The sequence below is a fragment of the Oryzias latipes genome, chromosome 8, assembly GCF_002234675.1.
Source record: "Oryzias latipes chromosome 8, ASM223467v1".
Lineage (NCBI taxonomy): Eukaryota > Metazoa > Chordata > Actinopteri > Beloniformes > Adrianichthyidae > Oryzias > Oryzias latipes.
Genome location: NC_019866.2, coordinates 21,234,749 through 21,261,139, shown reverse-complemented (window position 1 = coordinate 21,261,139; position 26,391 = coordinate 21,234,749). Strand labels below are relative to the sequence as shown.

Below are 26,391 nucleotides of genomic sequence, written 5' to 3'. Positions count from 1 at the left end.
TAATATTAAGCTGCGAAAGTGCAAAAACATGTGATCAACTATAAAAAACATGTACATTTAAACGTTAATAAGACGGGGGCAGCAAATGCCACCATAGCAAACAAAAGAGGCCAGAGCAAGTCTTCCGTCTTCTATGGGTCTTGGGGCTCCCGGGATTTTGAAATCGTTTATAGGTTATTCTAAATAAAGAAGCCAATGAAGTTATCAGGTAATACAAAATAGTTATTTAATGTGTGTGATTGTGTAATTGTGGCTCTGTGACAGACTAGCGTCCAGGGTGTCCTTAGCCTTTGCCCACAAGTGGTTGGATAGGCTCCGGCAGCCCGTAACCCCGAAAGGGACAAAACGGATATGAAGAATGTATCAATGAATAAGAGAACGAATTTTATTGCTGATAAAAAGTTAGAAATTAAAAAAATGGAAACATGGAAACATCAAAAAATTAAATAAATAAAAACAAATTGCTTAAGAGTGGCGCAGAAAATGCCATAAAATTACGTATGTCGCCCCAAGCAGAAGACAACAGATCACATCTTCCAGCCTCGGTGGGCGGATCCCAACCTAGAGACAAAATAAAAGGAATCAGGCATCAATTTTAATAACAGAAGATGACTGACCACTGCTAGACCCTTAAATCTGCCGGCTCTCTCTCGGCTCTCGGCCGGTGTTCTTCCCTTCCCGGGAAGGATCAAAAGGTAAATCAGAGCGGAGAAATGTGAAGAGTCCAGTATCAAGATTTTATGAACGTTTTTAATGAAATTTAAAAAAAATAAAGTAATCATTATAACCAATTTTTATGGCACCTGCCGGTACCATTTGACAAAGAGGAATGCTGATGCTATGGCAGCCCCCGCCAAACAAGTTATCACCAGCCCTCTGACCCCCGTGGCTGTTGTAGCCGGACGGATGGGATTCTAGAGACAAAAAAAAGCAATCAGGCATCAATTTTAATAGCAGAAGAGGACTGACTACTGCTAGACACTTACGTTCGGCGGCTCCTCACGATAGGTCGTGTAAGTAAGTCTAAACAAAGTGGACAATGAAGTTATCAGTTAATACAAAATAGTCATTCCAAAATGATTCACCAGAACAGGGCAGAGGCTTGTGACACATCTGATGTTGTTCATGCCCTAATGAATCAGTGAAAATGAAGACACAACAAGGACAAACAATGTTTGGAGATATGTTTGTATGATTATAGAAAACAATTAGTAAAGATATGGAAGCGATTGTAAAGTCAAAACCAGAAATGCTTTTTCCTTTTCAAAATGAAGCTGCATTTTGACTCAAAATTAAAATGATAAAGTAATCCACCAAAATGCTTTTTCATTTCCTTCCTTAACACTGCTTATTCTGCCACTTAATTAAAATGATAATGAAAATAGTATTTGACATTTACTTTTCAAAATGTTCCATGCTAAATCCCATCAGGGGTCGCCACAGTGAACATGGTAAACTTGGCAATGTTTTATGCCGGATGCCCTTCCTGACGCAACCTTTTCAAAGCAACTGGGATTGGGACCGGCACAGAAGTAGAGAAGGGAACAGGGAGCAGCCCGGATTCGAACCCTGGTTTCACGTATGGAAGGCGCCGCAAACCAGCACAAGCAAAAGCACCTCCCGCAAAATGTTCTCTGCTAAATGTGTAGCATAATTCATTTAGGAATGTCTAAGTTGACAATTAAAATGGATTATTAGAAATGCTTTTTAATTTTCAGGCAGTCTACTTACTGAAGAGAGAGCTGTGAAGCCACTTGTGGCTCTTCCGGGCGCCTGGAGTCTGATGACTGGGAGGCGCTTGATGGGGGGCTTGATGTTAGTGAGGAGCAGCTGCCTGTGTTTGATTCTGAAAGACAAAAATCTAGATGTCATTTTTTCATACTCTGGCAAGGATGGTGGATGCAAAAGTATTATAACAATCCAGCACAAGCAAAAGCGGCTCCCGCAAAATGTTCTCTACTAAATGTGTAGCATAATTCATTTAGAAATGTTTAATTTGACAATTAAAATGGATTATTAGAAATGCTTTTTAATTTTCAGGCAGTCTACTTACTGAACAGAGAGCTGGGACGCCACTTGTGGCTCTTCCAGGCGCCTGGGATTTGATGTTTGTGGAGCCACTTGTGGCTCCTCCAGGCGCCTGGGATTTGATGTTTGTCGAGCCACTTGTGGCTCCTCCAGGCGCCTGGGATTTGATGTTTGTGGAGCCACTTGTGGCTCCTCCAGGCGCCTGGGATTTGATGTTTGTCGAGCCACTTGTGGCTCCTCCAGGCGCCTGGGATTTGATGTTTGTCGAGCCACTTGTGGCTCCTCCAGGCGCCTGGAGTTTGATGTTTCTGGGGGGCAGCTGCCTGTGTTTGATTCTGAAAGACAAAAATCTAGATGTCATTTTTTCATACTCTGGCAAGGATGGTGGATGCAAAAGTATTATAACAATCCAGCCTAACCAACACTTGAGCGGGGAAGCAACAGCTGAGCTGCTCATGAAGAGGCTTCTTTGGAGAGCTAATTGTGCCCCATACACTGCACAATCCCGGTCAGTCTCAGGCAGGATTGATCAGAAAGAGAGACAATATCTCCTTTAGAGCAAAAAGCTTATTTAGTTTATTTATTAAGTTTATTCCAGCACACTCAAACAGCCAAAACAGCATGGAGGTTAGTTCAACTTCCAGCCTTCTAAACTCAAGGTTTCACCCCAAAACTCTTCACTTCCCATGAGCCTTAGGCGCTGGAGGCGGGGATAACCCCCTGGTCACTACACTGCCGCCACCTAAGAGGGTTAAGTGTCCCCACAACCCTCACATAACTGCAGAACAGCCCCATCAGCGTGTTACCTTTCAGCCTCAGGCTTCAAACCGCTGTTATTTCCGGTCCGGTCCCGTTCAGGACGCAAACGGTAACTAATGAAGCGGGACACCGTTGCTCTGGAACAGGCTAGAAGCCGTTTATTTCTTTGCTTGGATCAAACTGTTAGTAAAGCACAATGTCTGCAAACACTTCCTCGTTCAAAACTCAGAGAGCACATAAGCTGGCCGAGCAGCACAAATTATTGGAGACCGGCCTAATTTGGGAGGAACAGTTTGCTCACCAGAGTTTTCAAGCTGAAAAAGAAGTACATGTATTTGAATTAGTTTGTAACAAAACACAGAAAAACACGAGTGGGAAGAGACATGGGCAAGTTACAATACTATGGTGTGTTTAGGTAAGAGCTATATTCTCTTTATTTCTACAGTTTCAAAAAAAAAATCTTATTTTGTTTGTCACTAAAACAATATATGGAATTTGGAACATCAAGTTAAAGTAATAAGGAAAACTGCTGTTTGTTGAAAAAAGAAGCATTATAGCCCAACTGTTAACTATGTAATTATTAGTACTAGATTTTAGATTAAAAAAATTGAGAAATCACTTTGTAAATGTATTCTTTACTGGGAGAGTTCATTACCATTTAGTGTAAACTGGTAAATAAAGGATCTGAAGGATGGGATTGTGCAACAACTGTCACTGAGCAGCAGTTATTACTAATAACTGTGTTACGGCTGTGGCTGTATTTGGTGTTGTTTGGTTCTCTTTGTTCTGTGGTTTGTGTATTTAAATTCAGAGTGGGAATTCTGTGGGTTTTGTGGATTTTTTGGGTTTGTATGTCTGATTATTTTCAGGTGTGCTGGAAAGGGCGTGGCCTCCCATTGGACCAGAGCTGGTGGAGGCAGCCTTCAAAGCACCATGTGGACCTCCAGCCTGTGAGAAGGGAGCCTTGCTGCAACAGTCTCCACTGCAGCTTGGCCCTCTTCTCCATTTTGTTTTTGATCTCACCACCTGTTTAGTTGTGTGTTGCACTTTAGTGTTTTGTATTATTTCTTCTGTGTAGTTTATGGTGTTGTGCCCACTCTGTTTAGTCCTTTGCTTTATAATTTTGTTGAAGTGAAGCTGTAGGGGTGAACTGCCATTTTCTTTAGTACATGTTTTCTCCTGTTTTTGTTAGTCTAGGGAGGTTAGTGTTTGTCATTGAGTTCCCTTTTTCTTTCATTTACAGGTAAGATTACATGTTTCAGTTAAGTGGGGTTTTGTTTGTTATTTTGGCCTTGGTTCACCCTGAAGCCTTTTTGCTTTACTTGTAGTTGTTGGTGGTTGTTTATTTGTAAATAAATTTGTCATTTTTGTATATTGACATTCGTTTGGTGTTTTAGTTCATGTTAAATTATCAGCCAAATCTTAACTTTTTGTGTTATGCCCCCCTAGGTACCCCTAGGGGGCGTAACACTGTTTTCAATTTCATAATAAGAATAAAGTGTCTAACAGAACATAAACTAATTTTTTCTACTTCTTGAAACATCGGTGTAATCTTTTTCTCTTGAAGCTACAGAAATATCATTGAAGTATTGATTTATAAACAGCTGCTTGTGAATAAGAAACAAAGGAGCGCTTTGTTTAAGTCCTGGGAGTTTTTCTGCTCTCAGAAAGAGATGCTGATAATTGTAAAAAGGGCTTGATTCCAACAGATTATTTATTGTTATCAATCCATAATGAAACCGAGCCAGAAGAAACTTCCCAAAACTTCCCAGAACAGCCCACACTTAGCCTGAACTGCTATGACGTCATGTGGTCTCACATTTGGCACAGTCCCACCCACTCAGGTCCTCCCACATGCAGCAGAAATGCAGCACTGACCAGATACTCACCTGTGTTTGTTTGAGTTAATGGGATGCTGTTGACATTTTTACTCACAGACCAAGTAGAGAATCAATGACATTTGATCAGTGAATTCCAACAAACATTCCACAACACTGTTTTTTTTAAAGAAACCACTGAACATTTAGTTTAAAATAATTACTGTTTTTACTGTAACCATGCTTGTTTTTATTGTCTTATAAATAAACGCATTTTATTGACAGACATTAATCATAAATAACATATTCAAACTAAATCTACACTTTATCCATTTTTTTTTTACATCTTTAAGTGGTGATTTTTGCATCAGGGAATCTAACATTTATTAATTTCTTAAGTTCTAATATGTTAAATCTATCAAAAATGAAATCAGATTAAACTACTAATTGAAATAATTAAAGGTATTAATATCATAAAAAGAACTTTTCTCTGTCAAATAAAAATAATTCTGTGATTCGTGCGCCCTCTGCAGGACATTTACACCAATTGCTTCCTTTAGTGGAAACCACGTGATTAGGGTCCCACACATGCTTCCTTTGGCAGCTGGCATGGTTTCTATTCACTAATGTCTGTTTATTTTTATAAATAATTATCCTTTTTCCATTTTTAAAATGTCAGGCAAACAGGAACTAAAAATTAACACAAAGTTTGCTCAGAAATATGACAAATACCGACAGAAGAGCTGCAGAAACGTGTCTACGAGCTAGTTTACATGCTAACAACCCAGCGATGAAAAGTAGCTTTAAGTTGTTTTTCAGGCTGCTGCCGCTTAAGAAAGACATCTTTTTGTTTTGTATTTTACAGTTAAGGACCGATTTGGGGACAGAAACGACGGGAGAGACTCGGACTCTTCGGGGTCCAGCTCAGACGACAGTGAAGTGGTTAGCACATGAGGTCTTCTAGACTAGCTGAGTTAAAACGCACTGACTGAGCTAAAGTTGTGTCCCGCAGGAGCTGGATCCCACCGTCGAGAGGGACTTCTACAGGATCCTGTCGCTGCTGAAGAAAAAAGACCCGAAGATCTACGAGAAAGACGCCAAGTTCTACTCTGAAGGTGGTTGTTTACATGTTTGCAGCAGCTAGCTTCTCGTGGCTTTTCTGCCCCTTCGTGAAACGTTTGTTCCTCTTTATTCAGACACTTCTCACAGCGATGAGAAGCCTTCAACCTCGAAGAAAGCTGCAGTGAAACCCATGTTCCTCAAGGACTATGAGCGGGCAGTCATCCTGGAGAAGGAGGGGTGAGGTCCTGTTCAAGAAACAGCATCTATTCATTAAAATAACACAACAGAAACCTTTAGTCTGATTGTGTGTGTGACTGCGCTTTACAGTCACACACACATTCACACACTGGTGGCGGCTCCGCTGGCGAACACTGGCGCCAACCTTCCACCAGAGGCAAGGTGGGGTTCAGTGTTTTGCCCAAGGACAGGCAAGGTGGGAATTGAACCTGCAATCTTCCGCCCTACCCCTGCATCACTTTGTAAATGTATTCTTTACTGGGAGAGTTCATTACCATTTAGTGTAAACTGGTAAATAAAGGATCTAAAGGATGGGATTGTGCAACAACTGTCACTGAGCAGCAGTTAATAACAGACCATCTTCCACAACAGGAAGTGTGTGTATCTTGCTTACCCATGTCACCTATGTTATCTTGTTGAGCTATGAGCGATCCAACAGGCTATGTGTCGACCCTCACCATGCTACGACAGTTTTTATCCATTTAGAATTGTTAATGTAAAAGCACAGCGGCGGTTGCTAATGTAGCTGGGCACACTTTTGCTGTGGGGTGCGTGCAGCGCCGACTAAAGTCTTCTGCGTTGTGTTTTCAGATGAATAAGTCATCATTGCCATCCAGAATGAGGGATTTTACTGTGTTAATGCAAAAAGGGAGGGAAGGCAAAAAAAAAAAAAACCCACAGACACACATGAGACCATGCTGCAAGTTAGCAAGTCTTGCTAACACTAACACACTTCTGAATGCTGCATTTACCCTTAACAACATTTTTCACACAATTGGCAAAAACAAAAAAGGCGTGAGAAGAGTTTTAAGTTATGAACATTGTTTTTCTATGTTTTAAACTTTAAACTCTCTTTTCAGTCAAACTAGTGCGAGTAACGTCTACGGCTTACCTACTCTCTGAAGTTCTCATGGGGGACTGAGGAGAATGCCGCGAAAGAACAGGAAGTAAGCGAACCATCAAAATAAAAGTCTCCGCTTAAAACATTCGCATGCAAATAACAAATTAAAGATAAAAAAGCAATTTTGGTGAAATCAACACAACAAACATCACATGGGCTACACTAAGGACTTTTTGATCGATGCAGTTGGACACAGTGACATGACGGAATGTTAAATAAATACTTATCCATTTTTTTCCTGACTGTTGTGGTGAAGCTGAACTGTCCACTAAAAAAAGTGATTCTGGCCTCTAGTAAATGCTTCAAATATCTTTTTAGTTCATTTTAATTATTTTAATCACATTTTTTGGTTATGCCTAATTATTTTAAGTAAGTCAAACATATTTTTTATTTTTGAAACTGTGGAATGACGAGTGGCAATAGTTCGGTGGTTAGCAGCAGACACTTTTTATTAACACTCTCCAGGCACGCACATCCAACTCGACTCCCCTAGATCGCACTGTCGCACAGTGTCGTGAACAAGCAATTCTGAGCTGCATCATTCATTACATGAAATCTCCCCTTTTTTCAAAGTAAAATAATTAGTAGAAAACATAATTCAACGTGTCTCTACATTGTAACCCTTTCTGCATTAAACTTAAATTAAATTAGATTTTCTAACCCAACATTTTCTCTGAGAATAATGTTTATCTTTCTGCAAACTTAGCACGCTGTAAAACTGTAGGTTATAATGCTCGAACGAATCAGTTGCAAAGAGCAATTAACCATCCTCAATGAACTACATTCAAAATTCACTTTTCAACGTTTATAAAACTTAAATTTAGTCCATCTTTATCTTCTGTCTTGTCTTCTGCGGTGTCTTCTCCCCCTTTTTTTTCGTAACACCCCCCCAAAGGCCATATTGTGCACAGTGCACAGCATAGAGACTATAAGTCCAGTCTCTTGACAGGTTTGCTCATCCGTCCAGAACGTGTGTACACAGTCTTTAAAGCAGCTGCTGGAGAACTTGCAGCTGTAAAGACCTGAGGTTGAAGTGCAGTCTCTGAGGCAGGAGCAGTGGCTGAAGGAACAGGCTCCACCTCAGACGGCTCAGCTGAAGTAGGAAGGGCAGCAGGGACAACCTGCTGTGGGGTGTTGCTGTGAAGATGACGACGGTTACGTCAAAACATCACCCCCTGTGGAGTTTCCAAGAGGTATGATCTGGGAGTTATACACTCCTTCGAGACGACTGCTGGAGTTGACCAGTTCTTTTCCTGATCCAGCTTGGTAAGAACAGTGTCCCCTGGACGTAAAACAGGAAGAGGTCTGGCGCCATGACGACGGTTGTAGTAGAAAGCTTGTTTAGTCTTTTCCGCAGCGTCTCGTTGGAAAACAGCCTTTCTGTCAGGCCATTTTGGTTGGAGATTCTTCTCCAGGGTGAGAAGTGTTGTGCGGATCTTTCTCCCCATGAGGAGCTCTGCTGGGCTGACTCCTGTACTGGAGCAGGGAGTTGACCTGTAGCACATGAGAGCAATGAGTGGATCCTCCTGCCTGAGAATCTTCTTAGCGGTTTGCACTGCTCTCTCTGCATGTCCGTTTCCTTGAGGGTGGTGAGGACTTGATGTAAGGTGTTGGAAATCCATGTCTTTAGCAAATTCTCTGAATTCTGCACAGGAAAACTGAGGTCCATTGTCACTCACAACTTCGTCTGGAATCCCAAATCTAGCAAATGTGGCTTTTAGTCTCTGAATGACTTGGAAGCTTGTGGTGGATGGCAGATGTAATATTTCCAAGAAACGGGAGTAGTAGTCTGATACTATGAGATAATTATTCTTGTTGTATTCGCAGAGATCCAGTCCAATTCTTTTCCAGGGACGATCTGGTAGAGGGGTAGAGATGAGTGGTTCTTTCTGTTGAGAACGCTTCTGTTCTTGACAGGTCTGACATTGCATCACTGTGTTCTTTAACTCTGCTGACAGACCAGGCCACCAAACAGATGATTTAGCTCTCTCTGCATTTTGTGAGCCCTTGGTGTCCTGCATGAATTTTCTTCAGGATCTCCCCCCTTTCAGACTTAGGGATGACAATTCTACAGCCACGGATGAGAAGGCCGTTGGTCTCTGCCAGCTCGTTTCTAACTTTCATGTAAGCTCGGACATTTATAGGAACCTTGTCTTTGTATTCTGGCCAGCCTTTTCTTACCAGCTCGATGACGGTTTGAAGTTCACTGTCTTTGGCTGTGGCTCCTCTGATGCCATCTATACGACTCTGAGAGGCAGGAATGCTTTGAACTACCGTGGCGACATAACATTCAACCTCGCTGTGCATATCTGTGGGCTCTCTGGTACGAGCCTGAGGACAACGTGACAGGGTGTCTGCAACAACGAGGGTCTTGCCTGGTACATAGACAGCCTCTGGGTTATACCTCATGAGCCGCATAAGAAGGCGTTCACAGTTCAGAGTGACGTCATCTAAGCTACGGCTGTTCACCAGGGGCACTAAGGGTCTGTGATCGGTCTCTAGCCTGAATCGATCCAAACCTCGCAAGTATTTATCAAACTTTTCACAGGCCCACACGCTGGCTAGACATTCCTTCTCGATTTGAGCATATCTAGTCTCAGCCTCTGATAGGCGACGGGAGCAGTAGGCAACTGGCCTCCACTCTTCTCCATGAAGCTGGAGTAGTACAGCGCCTAGCCCATAGCTGCTGGCGTCTGCGGAAACCGCCGTCTGCTTCGTAACATCATAGAAGGTGAGAACCGGGGCTGTTGTTAACATAACCTTGATGTTATCGAACGCTGACTGTTGCGAAGGACCCCAGGTCCATGCATTTTTCGTTCTCAGGAGATCGAAAAGGGGTTGTCCGACCGTTGCTAGCGAAGGGATGTACTTGCCCAAGTAGTTCACCATGCCTAGCACCCGTTTCAGTTCCTGAACGTTTTGAGGTGGGGTTAGCTGGTTAATCGCCTCCACTTTCTCAGGGTCTGGCCTTACTCCTGACTTATCGATCAGGTGACCCAGAAATCTTAACTGGCTCTGCCTCAAGGAGCATTTCTCTTTGTTGAGTTTAAGGCCTGCTGAATCGATTCGACGAAGGACCCTTTCCAAACGCGCGTCATGTTCTTCCATGGTGGCTCCATGCACCAAGATGTCGTCCATGAAGACTTCGACACCCTCCAAACCTTCCAGAGTTTCCAGCATTTTACGTTGGAAAATTTCTGGCGCACTGGTGATGCCAAATGGCAGTCTTTTGAAGCAGTACCTGCCAAATGGTGTTATAAAGGTTGTCAACTCGCAGCTCTCTGGGTGCAGGGGAATCTGCCAGAACCCGCTTGCAGCATCTAGAGATGAAACACCGTGGCACCACTCAACTTAGACGTTATTTCATCTGATGTTGGAAGGATGTACCGCTCTCTTTTTACCGACTTATTGAGTTTTGTTAGATCAACACAGATCCTGGCTTTGCCTGTATGTTTCTTTAAGACTGGTACCATTGGAGCGCACCATTCTGTCGGTTTTATTACACGTTTAATAATGTCATTTTGCTCCATCCTTACCAGCTCCTCTTTCACTTTCTGTAGCATGGGGAATGGTACACGCCTTGCTGTGTGAACTGCGTGTGGCACAGCACCTTCTTTTAATTCAATTTTTACTGGAGCCGTTTTTAAAATGCCGTGCTCCCCAAAGGGCTGACTGCCGGTCGTTTGTTCATTTGTATAGTTTGCGATATCATCTACTCTTCTCACAAGGTTCATTTCTACAGACAGAGAGCGGCTGAGCAGATTGTTGACTCTATGCCCATGCACTACATATATTTTTGAGGTGTAGTTCTTGTTTTTGTAGCTTACTGCAGCATCAAAGCAACCAAGGCAGGACAGTTCTCCTCCGGGACTGTCTAGTGGGAGGTCAGGTGGATGCAACACCTTACCTGTGTCGAGGGCTTGAAATGTGTCCTCATTTATAATATTGACATCAGCCCCTGTGTCAATCTTAAATTGGACAGGAACAGATTCAACTTGGAGCAACACTGTCCATGCTTCAGACTTTTTTTCTTTTGCATCGCATATGGAGCCGAGAAAGTAGGAGGTCTGCTCCCCTTCCTGTATTTCAGTTACCTCATTCACTGACCTGCTGCTGCGACATGCTCTGGCCCAATGCCCCATCTTGTGGCAGTTATGGCATTTAGCTTTTGAAGCTGGACATTTCTCCTCCCCTCTGTGTGGCAGCTTTCCACATCTTCCGCATTTCTTCACAGGTTCCCCCCATTTACTGTGTGCATTTGACTTGCCTGGTTTATGCTGTTGTCTCCAGTTTGGGTTTTTATTTCTGTGCCGCACCTCTTGAACCGCCGCCGTGTCCCCTTGCAGACTCACTTGTGCTGCGACCTCTTCTGCTTGCCGTACAGTCTGAACTGTGAGCGCCAAAGTTAAATCCGACATTAACTGTAGCCTGCGTGAGAGCTCTTTATCCTGGATCCCCACCACGATCCGGTCACGGGTGTGCTCCTCTCTGGCCGCTCCGAAGTCACAGTGCTCTGACAGTTCATAGAGTGCTCGGATAAAGCTCTCTGCTTTCTCCCCTGTCCGCTGCACGTGCTGGTGAAAACACGCTCTTTCGTGAATCACATTCCGCCGCGGGAAAAAATAGTCGTCGAACTTTGCTAGGACGACCTCGATTTTGTCTCTGTCGCCCTCCTCGTTAAATGTAAACGACTTAAAAATATTCTCCGCTTCAGCGCCCATTGCATAGATGAGGCAGCTCACCTGCACCGTCCCCTCATCCTTGTTGAGTTTCGTGGCGATTCTGTATCGCTCGAAGCGCTGTCTCCAGTCCGGCCATTCAGTCGGCTTATCAAAGGGAAAGTTGGCGGGCGGATTAAATTTAGCCATTTCGCTCAGTTCTTTGTCTTCTTACTCCGTATTCGACGTTGGTTCTGTCCAGGTCACTTCTGACACCATGTGGAATGACGAGTGGCAATAGTTCGGTGGTTAGCAGCAGACACTTTTTATTAACACTCTCCAGGCACGCACATCCAACTCGACTCCCCTAGATCGCACTGTCGTAAATTGCACTGTCGCACAGTGTCGTGAACAAGCAATTCTGAGCTGCATCATTCATAACATGACAGAAACAACGTTTATTAAATTGTAAATATAACTTTAAAAATTATGTTCCTCCAACCTGCAATGACGTCATCTAATTTGCGCATGCGCACACCATGCACCCGCCATTTTAAGATCAGAAGCGCGTGCCTTAGTATCACTGCAGACAGAAGAGGGAGCGGGTTGATCGAAGTTGCCTGGGTTTGGTAAGTAACGTTTTCAAACCTTTTTTTTTTGTCTTTTTACTTGACTTCAATCTTTTAAAATTGTTGGACATTGGTCCAGAAAGTCACTTGCCTTAACAATGCCTCGTGGTTTTGTTTTAGCCAGCAAATTAGTCATTTTGCATCATGCTTGAGTAAAGCTAAGCTAGCTTGTTTTTCAGACTAATCCGTAGAGCAGAGCTAGATGCCGCGTTTTTGACACTATAGTGATACTTTATCACCGCAAATGTAAAGGCAGGTCTCTTATAGCAGTAGGGCGGTTGACCGGGGCACAATCTGCCCCCCCCCCCTCCCCCGATATAATTACGCTCTCTGTGTAGAAAAACGCTGGGTCTTGGTTGTCCTGTGTTTCATTGGGAAGGACCAAGACAATCTTGAAGCGATTAGTTCAGTCCTCTTTCACTGCTTCTCGGCTGACATCCTGAGAAGAAAAAAACTGTAATTAGAAATAATTAAGAATAGATTCCAAGAAAAACAAACGGCCAAGAGAGTAAAAAATGTTAAAAGTATACTTAATTTAGTTTCATTTAAACAATATTCATATGACAATGTTTTTTTTTATTTAGTGTCACACAACATTGTTCACAGGGCTGACCCTGAGACAAAGACATGTTTGGGGGCCATGCACGCCAAGAGTCAACACCCACAACCGTGGCCTGGGCACATAGTGGTGCAGAGCCCTCCAGTCACCAGGCTGGAGCTGTCAATGGGACAGCAACTGTGATGGTAAACCAGAACTATTCCCAGTGTGAAAGGTCCCGATGGGAGGAAAAACGCTGGAGCCAAAAAAAAACAAAACTGAGGGATCAAATCAGGGGAAAAAAGGTATAACTGAAATAAAATTATGCTCCTAAAATAACAGTAATAATTCATCAACAGCTAAAGATAAATTAAAAAGGGTAAGAGAATAAAATGCATAAGAAATCAGTTAAAAACCTAATAGAAAAAATATGCACCTATTTTCTCTTTAAAAAAATCACGTGTAAAGAATATTTTACCTTCAATAAAATATCACAAGTAAAAACCATATTACAAGGCTAGTCAATCATTGAAATATGGTCATGATGATCATAAGATACGTCATACTCTTTGATCATCTTCACTTCTCCACATCCATCTCATGTTGTGGCACCTGAAACATACCAATTAAAAATTAAAAATGAAACCAAACGACCACCCAACCAAATCTTGTGACAAATTGAACCTAATCATTTGGTCTTACGTTGTCAGCTGGGGGTGGGGGTCCAGATTAGCAGTCAGAATGTGCCATGCTCTTGAAAAAACAAAAAGGTTGTTTTTCAACTCCTTATTAACTCATGGATGTAGATTGATATTTATTTATTTTTTATTACATATATTACAAATGATTTGAACAGTTTTTTGTAATATTACCTGTATGGCCAGGTGTCCTGTAGTTGTACAAAGTAGTTGCTTATGGGCATTCAAAGTCTGATGCTCCTTCGGTTCTGACTTCCTGTTAGACTCTAAAAGGAGAACAGAAATATGACAAGCGGCAAAGACTCTCTTAACATGCATATTACTATGGCGCCATGGTCAAAAAACCAAAAGTTACTTGAGCGACGCTGACCCTAACTAACAAATTTATTTGAGAAATTTTAAATAATTCATATTATCCTTCCCCGTTAAAAAGAAAATGTATTTTGCAGAATTACAGCACCACAGAAGCTAGAAGGATACGAACATTCTGTCATATCCTATCCCTCACAAAGCTAGAGAAGTGACCTTTAAAATATTGAATGATATTTACCCTTCCAATCATTTTCTACATACCCGCTTTAACTGTTATAGAGATCTTTGTGTCTTTTGTGGAATTAATCTAGAAACTGTGGAACATATTTTCTTTGAATGTTTGCATGAAAAAAACCTTTTGGTCTTCCTTTGATAATTGACTCAAATAAAAATAAAAAATCATCATTAACCCTTTAAATTGGATTACAATTAAAATTCGATAACAATTTATTGAGAAAAATGTGGATTTTCTGGTTAATGTACTCATTATGATTTCTAAACATTTTATACATACTTGTACATTCTTAAAGGTGAAACATCACATTAATGCATTATTGGACCGTCTCAAATTATTCTTTAAATCTATACATTGTGCAATTTATTTGATCTATTTAAGCTTGTGTAATAATAGCCACTTATTTTTACTTATATTTTTTTATTTATTATTTTTTTTGTATATTTGTTTTCGTGTCTACCTTTATCTTATCATTTTGTTGTTGTCATTGAAAGACACGCCGTGATTGTTTATTGAATTTTTGCTTCAACAATAAAAAAAATACTCCTTAGTTAACAAAGTCACTGCACACAAGTAACAACTGTAGAACATTAACAGTTTGAACCGTTAGGAACCTTAGATCTCGTGCACGCGCGCACGCTCACACGCACATACACACACACAGTTTAGTTTACTCACGGTACCGGAACCCCAAAATCAAAAAAAGAAAAAACGTTGCAGGCCTGTTGTTTCTCTTGCAAAACATTGAGTGCGTTGAAATAATCCAGTCGGATCATCCAGGGAGAACAGAAAAAGCGACTACTTCGCCTCAATGTCATCCATCGTGATGCACACTAGGCTAGCTTACGGTGGCCCTGAAGTGCAAATCACATCAACCAATCACTCAACACAAAAGCATTCATTTAAAAAAAGAAAAACAAAATAAACATTGTAGAAATCAACACAAAAGTTTCAGAAACCAAAATGTAAAAAAAAAAAAACACAATTCCAGGCAGAAACAATAAAACATATTGAGAAGAAAATGTTTCAGACAAAAAAAAGTAGTTTCCAGAAATCATAAATAAAATGTTTAATTAAGAAACCCAAAAAGATGAGGACTATCACAGATTGGATGATGACGTTTGCACACCTTTCAACAGGAAGTTATCTGGCATGGCAATATCTTTTGTCAGAAGGTACATTTTACAGCTTCGGGCCACGGCCACTGCAAAAGTTCACTGATTAGTAAAGCTTTCCCTCTTTTTCAAAAGTCATCATCCAATCAATGATGTCAATATTTCATTTCATTTTTTGTTAGTTGGTTTTGGTTTCTGGAAAAGACTGCAAATGTTTTAATTGTTTTTTGTTTTAATTTCTGAAAGGTCATGTATTTGTATTATTTGCTGCTGTCTCTCTGAGGTCCACTGGCCGGTGTGTTTAGCGCTTTGTGATGAGGTGTGAAGAATCCCTGATGGCGTTCTGCTCTGAATGCACACCTTTGAGGAGTGGTGTTATGGATGGAGATGATTTCCTCCACCACACACCTCACCATCACACATAGAGCTGGTTAGGATGCTTGTCTGTATGTGGTGAGAGCTGGAGGAGGCAGATACAGCTGCTGCTGCAACGTCTTAACAGAGTTTCAGTGATGTTCACTCCCTCCGTGAAGCTCCTCAGCAGCCTTGTGGATGTAAAGAGGAGCAGGGTTGTTTTCCCAGCTCCTTAATGCCTAAATACTAAATGGTGTCTTTACAACAATCAATTTATTATTTGTATAGCACTTATAAAAGCAGAGGCAACCAAAGGACTTAACATAAAATCAGAAACAATATGATACAATAAAGAAACAACAGTAATAAGAATAATAAAATTAAGAAGCTGGCGCCCTAAATCCGCTCACTGGAGTTTAAAGGCTGAGTAAAACGATGAGTTTCTAAAAGTGTCTGTCAGTCAGTCCAGTTTTTCTCAGTCGACCGGATGGTCGTCGTCGCTCATGCAGCTTGTCCCAGTTCTGTGATGAAGGAGGCGGTTGTTATTCTTCAAGGTGAACAGAGGTCAATGCACAGTTCTGAGAATGATGAACCGGGTGGGTTTATCTGTCAGATTGCGATGATGGGAGTGATGAGGCCTCCTGCCCTCTCATCACCTGCAGCTCTGCATCCTTCCAGTGCAACAACAGCATCTGCATCCCTCGCCAGTCTGCCTGCGACGGTTACAACGACTGCCTTGATGGCTCAGACGAGTGGCCCCAGAGCTGCCACGCCGAATCCCCCGTGACGCTCGCCTCTCATCAGTGCCACTCGATGGAGTTCCACTGTGGCAGCGGAGAGTACATCCACGGCAGCTGGAAGTGTGATGGAGATGCTGACTGCTTGGATGGATCTGATGAAGCTGGCTGCAGTAAGTTTGTGGTTCCAAACGTCATGTCCTGCATTTCTTCACTGCCCCTTTACTTACTACAGTCGCTTTGCCCTTAGCTCGCTCCACCTGCCGTCCAGATGAGTTTGAATGTGGCGATGGAACCTGTATCCACGGCAGTCGCCAGTGCAACCAGCAGTACGACTGCAGAGACACGACTGACGAATCCGGCTGTGTTGACGGTAAGAGGACCCTCCCACGCTCCATAGTCCCACTGAAAAGCTGTACCTTGCTCACTCATCATTTCATTTGGCTTGCACAGTGACCCGCTGTGAGGGCCCGGACAAGTTCAAGTGCCGCAGTGGGGAGTGCATAACCATGGAGAGAGTGTGTGACAGCAAACGGGACTGCAGGGATTGGTCAGATGAGCCTCTTCGGGAATGTGGTGGGTGCAGCTTTTCACAACTTTCTGGTTAATTACTAGTTTATGCATTTACCTCGGGTCCTGCGTGTCCTTAGAGTTGTAATTATGTCCTCATAAAAAGGTCTCTTCTTTTGCTTTGCAGGCTCCAACGAATGTCTTTACAACAATGGCGGCTGCTCTCACATTTGCAATGACCTGAAAATCGGCCATGAGTGCTTGTGTCCCACTGGATATAGCCTCAGAGACAAAAGACGGTGCGAAGGTGAGCCCATGCCCTGACGTCTGCTTTATGTCGTCATTTTAAAATGAACTTTACTCATTTTTGAAATAATGTACAAATCTTTAGTTACTCTGCTGTTAACCGTCAATCCCTCAGTGTTCTTTCTCATTAACAGTTAACTCACAACTGAGCTGAAGTGACAAGAAATACATTTTTAAAAATGTCTCCCTTCATCAGATATTGATGAGTGCGCCAGTCCAGACACCTGCAGCCAGACCTGCATTAACACGATGGGCAGCTACAAATGTGAATGTGAGGAGGGTTACCAGGTTGACCCAGTAACCAAAGCATGCAAATCTATTGGTAAGCATCCGGACTCTGCCCTTTTATTCTGCTAACTTTAACAGAAACATATCAAGTAAATTGCTTTTACACAGAAATGGAGAAAGAGTCAGGGATGTTATTAGCGTGAGAAAAATGTGTTATAATTCACACGTTTGTGCCTGATCTAATCTACTTTTGGCACTTTTAAAGTTCAATTTTGGCCCTGGTCGACAAACACAGCAAGTCCGTTTGATACAAAAGGATCCATTTGATTGATTTGTAGTCAATATCAATAAACACTGTTTGCTCCACTGAAAGTTACTTATTGACCGTAGCAGGTGAATTAGTCCCTTTTTTGGTTCGATATTATGTCAATGATCACTACAGATGAGGATCAACATCTTATATTTTAATGTTTTGTTTTTTTTTTGTTTTTTTTTACTAAACCCCTTGAAGTTAGATAGCATAGTCTGCTACAACAGATGTGTTATTCACATTTTCAACATTTTAGGTAGCAACAAAAATATCAAATTCAGAGTTTGAGTAACTTCATCCCTCTAATGTCCAAGATTTGAGCCCTTTGGAATGTTTCTCTTTAGTTATTGTCAAAGGTCAAAGTTCATATCAAAATGACTCTTGTACTTGGTAATTTGTAATAAATCAAATCACGAGTCGGTCATCAAAACTCTTAACTGTAAATGAGAACTGGAGCGAGCGAGTGTGACGTCCCCCAAAGAATGTGCTTTAACGAAGTGAAGTCAATTCAGTCACTATTTATTTATGATATGTGTATGGTTCCAGTGTTAAGTCCTCAGTTTTGACGCTCCTGCAGCTCTCCTCGTTATCCAACGATCCAATAAAAATCCACAGTTCAAAAGTAAAAGAGAAAAATCTTTAATTCCTTTTCTTCAGGTTGAAAAATGAACAATAATCCACAGTGAACTTAAGGGAAAAACTGAATAAATATAAAGAAAATATGCAAATTAACGAGAAGAACTTAGCGAGGTCAAAAAACTGTTGGACTCCATTCCAAAATTGAGACTGACATGCATCTGCTGCATGATCACCAGTGAACCCCGGAGTGAACCCCCCCCATTTTTGCAGCTAACAGGTGTGTTTATAACATTTGAGTGTGAGGCCCCGCCCCTTTGAGATTTGTATTTTCTGTACCTTACCGTAATGATAAACCTCCAGTAGCTTGTTGCTTTATGATTTCTCATGGTTTTACCCCCCTCCCCCCTCCTATGATCCCCCTCCTATCCCCCTCTTTCTAACATCCCTCACTCTTCTTCCCTTCTTTCCTTTTCCGGTCCAACACAAAAGAATGTCAAAAATAATTAAAATGAATAAAGTCTGGCCTCGATTACAAAAGGTATTTATTCAGACATACCTCTGGTTTATCAGATGATTCATAACCCCTGTTGTAAAAGTAAAATATGTCCAACACAAGAGGCCTTCAGCTCTCATCTGTCTGCCCAGCTGTTGGACAGGACGAGTTTAAAGAAAAAAAAAATAGTGAGCTTTTTGGAAGTCCACACCCCTACCGTTTGAAAAGGGCTACACAAACTCTCTCTATCAAATGTGTTGAATTTGGGGCATGGAGGCTAGCAGGCACCACATATTTTTATTGAGCCATTTAATGTTTTTTTACTTTTAGTTTAGTTTATTACTTGAATAACTTGCAATACGGAAAAAATAGCATGAAAAAAGAACATAGGGTGATCAAGAACATGTTAAAAAAGGTAGCAGAGCAAGAAGGGTTATTCTGACCAATGGAATGACTGAGTGACAGCTGTTTATTTCTCTATAGAAGTACTTCCTGTTTGGAACACCGGGGGGAGGGGTCACCTAGTCCAGTTCTCATATAGAGTCAATGATCCAAACCCAGTCTTATGATTGTTGTAATACAGTTTTTTTGCATATCTTTGAACCAGAAACATGGAGGTATGATAGCACAAAACCATCCAATCCTAAGGACCTGATGCACTCCTGTGATGTCTGCTGATTGTTACAGAAAAATATGGGTTTTGAGTCTGAAATGGACTGCTTCATGTGGAGATTACTTTTTGCACACAACCAGGTTCTCTGTGCTCAAAATTGAGGGTCAAATCTGGTTCTTACCCTTTAAAGCCAGAGCTGTCACAGGCGACAGGAAAATAAACCCACGCTCTTTGACCTATCGTGGCTCTTCAACCATTTACGCAATTAATGTACTTCTAACAGATTCTGTTCAGCACAGAGAGAAGAGAGGCGTGCCTCTCTCTGTGCTATTTTCAGCTGATTTACGTTGATTGCGTAAACTGTTCACTAATGCTCCACATATCAGTGCAGAGATGCTTTTCTGCGCTGGAATTACGTTACTATGCAAACAGTAGAACTACTGTTTGCATAGTAACGTTCAATTAAAAGAACGTCCACAGTTTTGTATAAGCTCAGGTGTTAAACGGTTAAAAAGCCCAAAGCCACAATTTCCAGCACCAGTTATTCCACAAGGAACTGTAGTTTACAAATTTCCACCCAGTTTACTGTCTAGTTGCAAGTTTTAAGACACAAGTCTTAGCTGTTTTATACTTTGTCAGTTGTGTTGACCAAAGCTAAACTCACCAACCCTTTTTGATTTCATATGATTACTTTGATACTTTTTTCCAGAAATATTCTAATTGATGCTATTTGTGAAACCGTCCCACCTCTGTTCTGTGATTTTGCAGGTACAATAGCCTACCTCTTCTTCACCAATCGTCATGAAGTGAGAAAGATGACTCTTGACAAAAGCGAGTACACTCGAGTAATTCCCCGCCTAAAGAATGTGGTGGCGCTGGACATTGACGTAGCCACTAAAGAGATCTACTGGTCAGACATTTCTCTGAAGAAAATCTACAGGTGAGTCTGACTAAAACCAGAACGGAAAGGATGTTGGTTTCATTCCCTGACGTTTGACACCATTTTGGATGTTTCACGAAGAACAAACATAGACTCAGCTGACGACTCGACTCAGCACCAAACAGTCATCGACAGCGACGTTGATGCCCCTGAAGGAATCGCCTACGACTGGGTCCATAAAAACCTCTATTGGACCGACAGTATTCGTAGCACTATCTCTGTGGCAACCGCTGATGGCAGCCATCGCAAAACTCTCTTCCACCAAGGCTTGTCGAAGCCTCGGGCGATAGTGGTCGACCCCCATAGCAAGTGAGATGATGGTTTCATTTACATGTGTTTCTCATGGTTCAAACTTTTGGTTTTACTGCCATTTTTCAACATTTCACAGCTTTCTTTACTGGACTGATTGGGGAAATCCGGCTAAGATCGAGAAGGGAGGTCTCAATGGTGTGTTTGTACTTCTTCATGATGCTCTCTGTGCTTTAAATGGACCTCTGAGACTATCACAGAGCAGGTGCATTGATATGGAGACTTGAATAGGTGGATTCTATTTATCCTCATTGGTCATTTAGGTCAAACATTGGATCATTCAGAGATCCTCACTGAACACCTGGAGAGACTTTGCTGCACTGAATGTAAAAGGAGCTAAATTATTTTGCCCAATATTTCATTTTTTTATTTGTTAAACAAGTTTGAAATATCCAATAAATTTTATTACACTTCATGTTTGGTCCCACTTGATGTTGATTCTTCACAAAAAATGTCAGCTTTATATTTTTGTGTTTGAAGCCTGAAATGTGGCAAAAGGTTGCAAAGTTCAAGGGGGCCAAATACTTTTGCTGGCACTGTACATGATCTCCTCCTCAGCAGACAGTTAGTCCCTCACGTCCTCACTCCATTAATGCCTCTGTGCTGCCTAAGAATTAAAGAGGAAAACACATAAGTGCTACAAGCCCTGGACATCCATACAAATTACAAAGAGAAAACTTCCTGGCTTTGCTGGGCTATACCTTCCAGAAGCAGGGAGGAGATGCTCTCAAACAACACTTCAAGGACCCCCAGCACTGCTGGACTTCACCGATCACAGTATGGTCAGCAGCATGACATCATAAAGCCTTTTTTTTTATTATGGCACCAAAATCTGCAATTCATCACACGTATGTTGATGAAACAGCTGGTACTTGTTTTCCTGAGGCTCAGATAAAGTCCTTCAATGTCCTTCAAGGTCATTATGATTGATCCTTGTGGGAACAGATCCCTTTATCTACAATGCTGCTCATTTCTTTACCTGGGAGTATCATTTTGGTAATGTCTGGTCCAACTTTTCTGGCTTCCGCTTGTTCCAATCAACGGCCTGAACGGTGAGAATGTCTGTGCTAAATGCAAGGATCAAAATGGATTAAATGAGCAAAAAAACTAAACAAAAAGATGCATCATCTATAAGTATTTACCAGCTTTTGACACACTTGTACTCGGAACATGTGTCTGCTGAAGAGAGGAAGCTGTTCACTTGGTTCAGTCCCTTTCCCTACTGTTGTCCCTTCTTGATAACATCCTCATGTGGCAGACAGGGCTGTGGGTGGTAGTTTGTCCCTCATGGTGTTCCATAGGTTAATATTCATGGCCAGCACCTGTCTGTTGAGCTGTGATTGGCTCACAAGGCTGATAAATAGCAGCTGTGGGAGTTCCATCTGGATGCTGGTTTCCTGGTTTGGCCTTGGTGGGTGAGCTTGACATGTGGACCTTTTTACTAAAGCTTTTAATCATTTGAGTCCTTTTACTAGGGATGGGAATAGAAGCCCCATGAAGCCTCACTGGTAGGGATGGGAATCGAAGCCCCATGAGAGCTTCATGGGGCTTCGTGTAAATGTGCCAGAAAAATGAATGAAGCATTTGGGGCTTCGAAACCACACAGAACAGCGGCAACTGGTGGCAGACAGGACGTATATCATCTACTCCACTAAGTTCCTTGCCCTTGTAACACTTCAGTGTGGAAATAAAACAAAGACAATGTTTGAAGATTTGTGAGAAGTGCTTGTGTTACATTGTGAATGCTATGTATAAAGTGAGAATGAGTGATTGTGAACCAGGGTCTAACATGACTGGGTGGGATACATGTTATAGATTTTTATTTAAAAACAGAATTTTCTCCACTGTGCTGGGCTTCAGCCTGTTTCGTCTTTGGCTGACGATTTCGCCAGCCTTGGAGAACATCCTCTCACAAGGCACAGATGAAGCTGGTGTGCATAAAATCTTCATTGCCAGCTTGTAGAGATGTGGGTATAAAACCTTGTGGGTAACCCAGTATCTCAGTGGGTCCTGAGTCCTTGGGATGTGAGGTTCCTTTAAGTACCTAGAAGGACATTAATAGCCTATTGTCATGCACCAGTCTAAAATGAGCAGAAGTTATGATGAGGATTCTAATCTTTACTGTACCTCTGAACCTCCACTGTTGCACTGGCAGTTGTGCTGGTCACCTGCTGTTGAACCCCCACATGCCTGTCCAGCAGGGCCCAGAGACCATCTTCCTGCTGACTTGAAGGACCTTCTCTAGGTGGCGACTGTGGCTGTGCCTCTGGAAGTAGCACCTGCATTGTTGCAGCACACTCTTTAGTGAGTCGCTCTATGGCCGTGTGGGCAGAGCCTTGGCTGCAGAACCCCAGCTCTTTAAACCTTGGGTCCAACAAGGTTGCCATTGACAGAGCAGTGACCTTCTCCAGAGCTGAAAACCTCTCATGGAGATTGTTCTTCAAGTTAGTGGCCAGTTTTTCACCAAGTGGGTGTGTGATCTGACCACACCTGCTTGAGATGTAATGTTTCAGCATTTTGACCATGGGAATGACTTTGGATGCTGACACTCGTTTTTCTGTCGAAAGCTCTTGAAACGGTGAAAGAATGCTCAAGCAGTGGTGTATGGCCTGGTAGTCCTCTGAGGTGAGTGGAGGAAGGTCTGTATGGAGGGTGGCCAGAGCTGCCCCCAGTGGTTCTCTCTCCTTAAACAGCCTTTCCAACATATTAAATGTGCTGTTCCATCTCGTTTCCACCTAAGATAAGACAGCAAGCACGTTTTAAAGGAGAGAAGAAAGTAACACAATAAACAACTGCAAAAACATGTAAAATCTTAGATAAAAAAAAAAAGAAAATGTTTCACCTCTTGTATTAATTTGTGCTCTGGCCTGGCCAGCTGTCGCTGCATCTCTGACAGCTTCTCCTTCGCTGTGGTGCTGGATTTAAAAAGACCGACAATCCTACGCCCCTTACTTCGGATATCCTCTAGTTCAGGGGTTTGGGCAAGGGACTTTTTCACCACCAAATTAAGCATATGTGCAAAACACATTATGTGCCGAAGCAGTAATATATTAGCACATGCAACCATGTTGGGAGCACAGTCTGTAACCAGGCCTGTCACCTGGAAGAAAGATTACATGTTCACAAATCATGTATATTAGGTAGTGGGAGGCCATATTGATGAATGATCTTGTACTTTATTGATCTGGCTCGCACCTTCCCTTTAATTCCCCATTCTTCCATGAGAAGATTTTTGGCCTCAGCCAAGTGAGCTGCAGTGTGGGTTTGGGGAAACTTCAGAACCCCCAATACCACAGAGGCCAGCTCCACCTAGAATGAACAAAGTCAAACTGAGATACATAAACCAAAGCATTGCACAAAGCAGGGGATACCTACCTCCTCGGTGATAAAATGGCATGTTACAGCCAAGTAAGCGTCCATGTTAATGGATGTCCACATGTCTGCTGTAAGGCTGACAGCAGAGGCCCTGCTAACCACATCTAAGGCCTTCTCCTTTTTGGCTTTGTACTTCTCCTCCACCATTGTTTTATGTAGGATGGGTCCAAAAGGTTGACAAAAGCCTAATAGTGACAAAAAAATACAGCTTATTATGTACACAAAAACATAAATAATGTAAATGCTATATAATATTAGCCACCTTACCTTGAAGCCTTTCTCTTCAACAATTGAAAATGGTTGTGCATCCATTACAATCATATCCACCAATGCAGAATCAAGTTCTTGCTTTCTTGACACTGCAAAATATACATATGAAGATTAAAAAAAAAAGAATTACTTGTAGAAGCTGAGCCTCAAACCCACAACCTCAGCATTCACATGTCACTGATCTTTCCACTGAGCTGTCCGTTTTAGTTCTTATTTAGAGTGCCATTAGTTGGATATATTCTTATTACCAATATGAGGTGGATTGAAGGCTTGATTTGCAGACTGCGGAGTTTCAACATGAGGAACGGAGCGGAGATGTCGCATCATGGAGGATGTACTGTCATTAAATGCAAATTCATGTTTGCAAATCAAACATTGCACCTAAAAAAGAAATGGAAAGAATAAAAATGATTCCTTTCAACTGACAGACATACCTATAAAACTGACATAATCAGCAATGGCTACTAATAAAATAACGTTAATAGTGTATTACCTTATTTGGAGAAATCAAGTTGAAATGATCCCAAGCCACAGAACGTTTTTTACCGGGTGCCATGATGTTGATTCTTACGATACACGGGAAACAACAGAACTGGTCGGGAAACGTTGTTTGGGATTCATCTGTATTTATAGACAACAGCGCGCCCTTCTGATCAAACACACCTGAGATCTGAAACCTGGTTCAGGTGAATGATGCATTTGGCGCGTCATACGTCATCAATCACTTGATCTGCGCTGGTTGACACACGCTTCGAAACATTGTGCCGAAACACTCTGTTTCATGACGGTGAACCGCGCGCCGAAGCCCAATGTCAAACGGGCCATCCCTACTCACTGGGGTTCATCTAATTGTGTAAGAAAAATGAACCACCCATTCAGGGCTTTGAAACCACACAGAACAGCGGCATCTGGTGGCGGACTGGATGTATATCGACATATGTTTCAACAAAGCTCCTTGTAACACTTCAATGTGGAAATAATGATGAAAAAATGTAAAACAGAACAATTTTGTTAATGATGATAAAAAACATGTAAAACAACACAAAGTGTGACGCTTTGTGTGAGAAGTGCTTGACACAGCAAAATACATATCACTTGAAGAAAAAAATGCATGCAAAAAGGATTTGTACAGTGCCAGACTCAAACCTAGAACCTTTTGATATAAATGCCATTAAGTATTCCACTAAGCTATCTCTAATCACAAGAAAATGAGATGCCTTTTTTATAAACAACGTTCATGATGTAGTGTTTTATTAGGAAAGGCCGAGTTGAAATGATCCTGAGCCACAGAACGTTTTTAATAGGAGCCATGGTAAAGTGCAATGAACTGAAGCTGATTCCAATACAGGGGAAACGATGGAACTGGCCGGGAAACGTTCAGGATTCATTTTGCATTTCTAGAGAATAGCGCGCCCAACTATTCAAAACAATAGTGAGATCTGAAGGGTATGGAAGCAAATGTGTAGCATTAATAAAAAGAAAAGTCAAAACCAGAAATGCTTTTTCATTTTCAAAATGAAGCTGCATTTTCTGACTCAAAATTAAAACGAAAAAGCAATCCACCAAAATGCTTTTTCATTTCCTTCCTCAACACTGCTTATTCTGTCACTTTATTAAAAATAAAATGAAAATGGTATTTGACGTTTCATTTTCAAAATGTTCTCTGATAAATGTGTAGCATAATTCATTTAGAAATGTCTAATTTGACAATTACAATGAGTCAGAAAATGCAGCTTCATTTTGAAAATGAAAAAGCATTTTTGGTTTTGACTTTTCTTTTTATTTATGCTACACAATCGCTTCCATAGAAGCGTGGTTTGACCAAACGAAGCATTTGGCGCATCATACGTCATCAACCATGTGATCTGCACTAGTTGACACACGCCCCGAAACATTGTGCCGAAACACTCTGTTTCGTGAAGGTGAAACGCGCTGAAGCACCGTGTCAAACGGGCCATCCCTACCTTTTACTAAAGTTTTTAAGAATTTAAGTTTGCAACATTTTAAATACTATTTATATTATACGGGCGACAGTGGCTCAGGTGGTTGAGCGAGTCGTCCAATGATCGAAGGGTTGGCGGTTCAATCCCCGCTCCCAACAGCCAAAATGTTGTTGTGTCCTTGGGCAAAACACTTCACCCTCCTTGCCTCCAGTGTGGCTCCACTGGCGTGTGTATGTGCGTGAATGATCCTGGTGATGGTCAGAGGGGCCATAGGCGCGAAATGGCAGCCACGCCTCTGTCAGTCTGCCCCAGGGCAGCTGTGGCTACATCAGTAGCTACCATCACCAAGTATGAATGAGGAGTGAATGGACACAATGTAAGCGCTTTGAGTGTCTTGAAAAGCACAGATAAATCCAATCCATTATTATTATTATT

At 41.9% G+C, this 26,391-nt stretch overlaps 2 protein-coding genes and 1 long non-coding RNA gene across 10 annotated transcripts; 1 reads left to right on the top strand and 2 right to left on the bottom strand.

The window, feature by feature from the left end:
* Window positions 1–264: 264 nt before the first annotated feature.
* LOC111947824 lies at window positions 265–14,774 on the bottom strand. 2 transcript variants are annotated; one of them, XR_002873762.1, is made up of 8 exons: window positions 13,683–14,774; window positions 13,502–13,593; window positions 13,332–13,382; window positions 13,189–13,241; window positions 12,417–12,530; window positions 2,054–2,363; window positions 987–1,023; window positions 265–914 (listed from the first exon to the last, which is right to left on the bottom strand). It is a non-coding gene; the product is annotated as an uncharacterized LOC111947824 (long non-coding RNA). The 2 variants fall into 2 exon arrangements; XR_002873763.1 differs by lacking the exons at window positions 265–914; window positions 987–1,023; window positions 2,054–2,363; window positions 12,417–12,530; window positions 13,683–14,774 and adding an exon at window positions 12,788–12,885 and having other exon boundaries at window positions 13,502–13,676.
* On the top strand, window positions 5,726–20,783 carry LOC101170487 (low-density lipoprotein receptor-like). Of its 5 annotated transcripts, none has more exons than XM_023958015.1 (10): window positions 5,726–5,903; window positions 6,764–6,850; window positions 16,006–16,253; window positions 16,331–16,453; window positions 16,534–16,656; window positions 16,778–16,897; window positions 17,093–17,218; window positions 19,888–20,059; window positions 20,141–20,368; window positions 20,448–20,783. In XM_023958015.1, exons 2-10 carry the CDS (start codon window positions 6,831–6,833, stop codon window positions 20,593–20,595), a joined length of 1,308 nt encoding a protein of 435 aa, XP_023813783.1. In that variant the 5' UTR covers window positions 5,726–5,903; window positions 6,764–6,830; the 3' UTR covers window positions 20,596–20,783. The 5 variants fall into 5 exon arrangements, with proteins under 5 accessions (XP_023813783.1, XP_023813784.1, XP_023813782.1 ...); XM_023958013.1 differs by lacking the exons at window positions 5,726–5,903; window positions 6,764–6,850 and adding exons at window positions 11,996–12,091; window positions 12,698–12,835 and having other exon boundaries at window positions 16,022–16,253; XM_023958016.1 differs by lacking the exon at window positions 6,764–6,850 and having other exon boundaries at window positions 16,022–16,253.
* A 27-nt stretch (window positions 20,784–20,810) lies between these two features.
* Window positions 20,811–25,021, bottom strand: LOC105356614 (zinc finger BED domain-containing protein 4-like). 3 transcript variants are annotated; one of them, XR_002873752.1, is made up of 6 exons: window positions 24,262–25,021; window positions 23,744–24,102; window positions 23,564–23,677; window positions 22,496–23,468; window positions 21,511–22,412; window positions 20,811–21,435 (listed from the first exon to the last, which is right to left on the bottom strand). XR_002873752.1 is itself a non-coding variant. In XM_023958042.1 (3 exons), exons 2-3 carry the CDS (start codon window positions 23,071–23,073, stop codon window positions 22,178–22,180), a joined length of 813 nt encoding a protein of 270 aa, XP_023813810.1. In that variant the 5' UTR covers window positions 23,074–23,468; window positions 23,564–23,914; the 3' UTR covers window positions 21,804–22,177. The 3 variants fall into 3 exon arrangements, 1 of the variants encoding a protein (XP_023813810.1); XR_002873751.1 differs by having other exon boundaries at window positions 20,811–21,430; window positions 23,564–24,102; XM_023958042.1 differs by lacking the exons at window positions 20,811–21,435; window positions 24,262–25,021 and having other exon boundaries at window positions 21,804–22,412; window positions 23,564–23,914.
* Window positions 25,022–26,391: the final 1,370 nt, after the last annotated feature.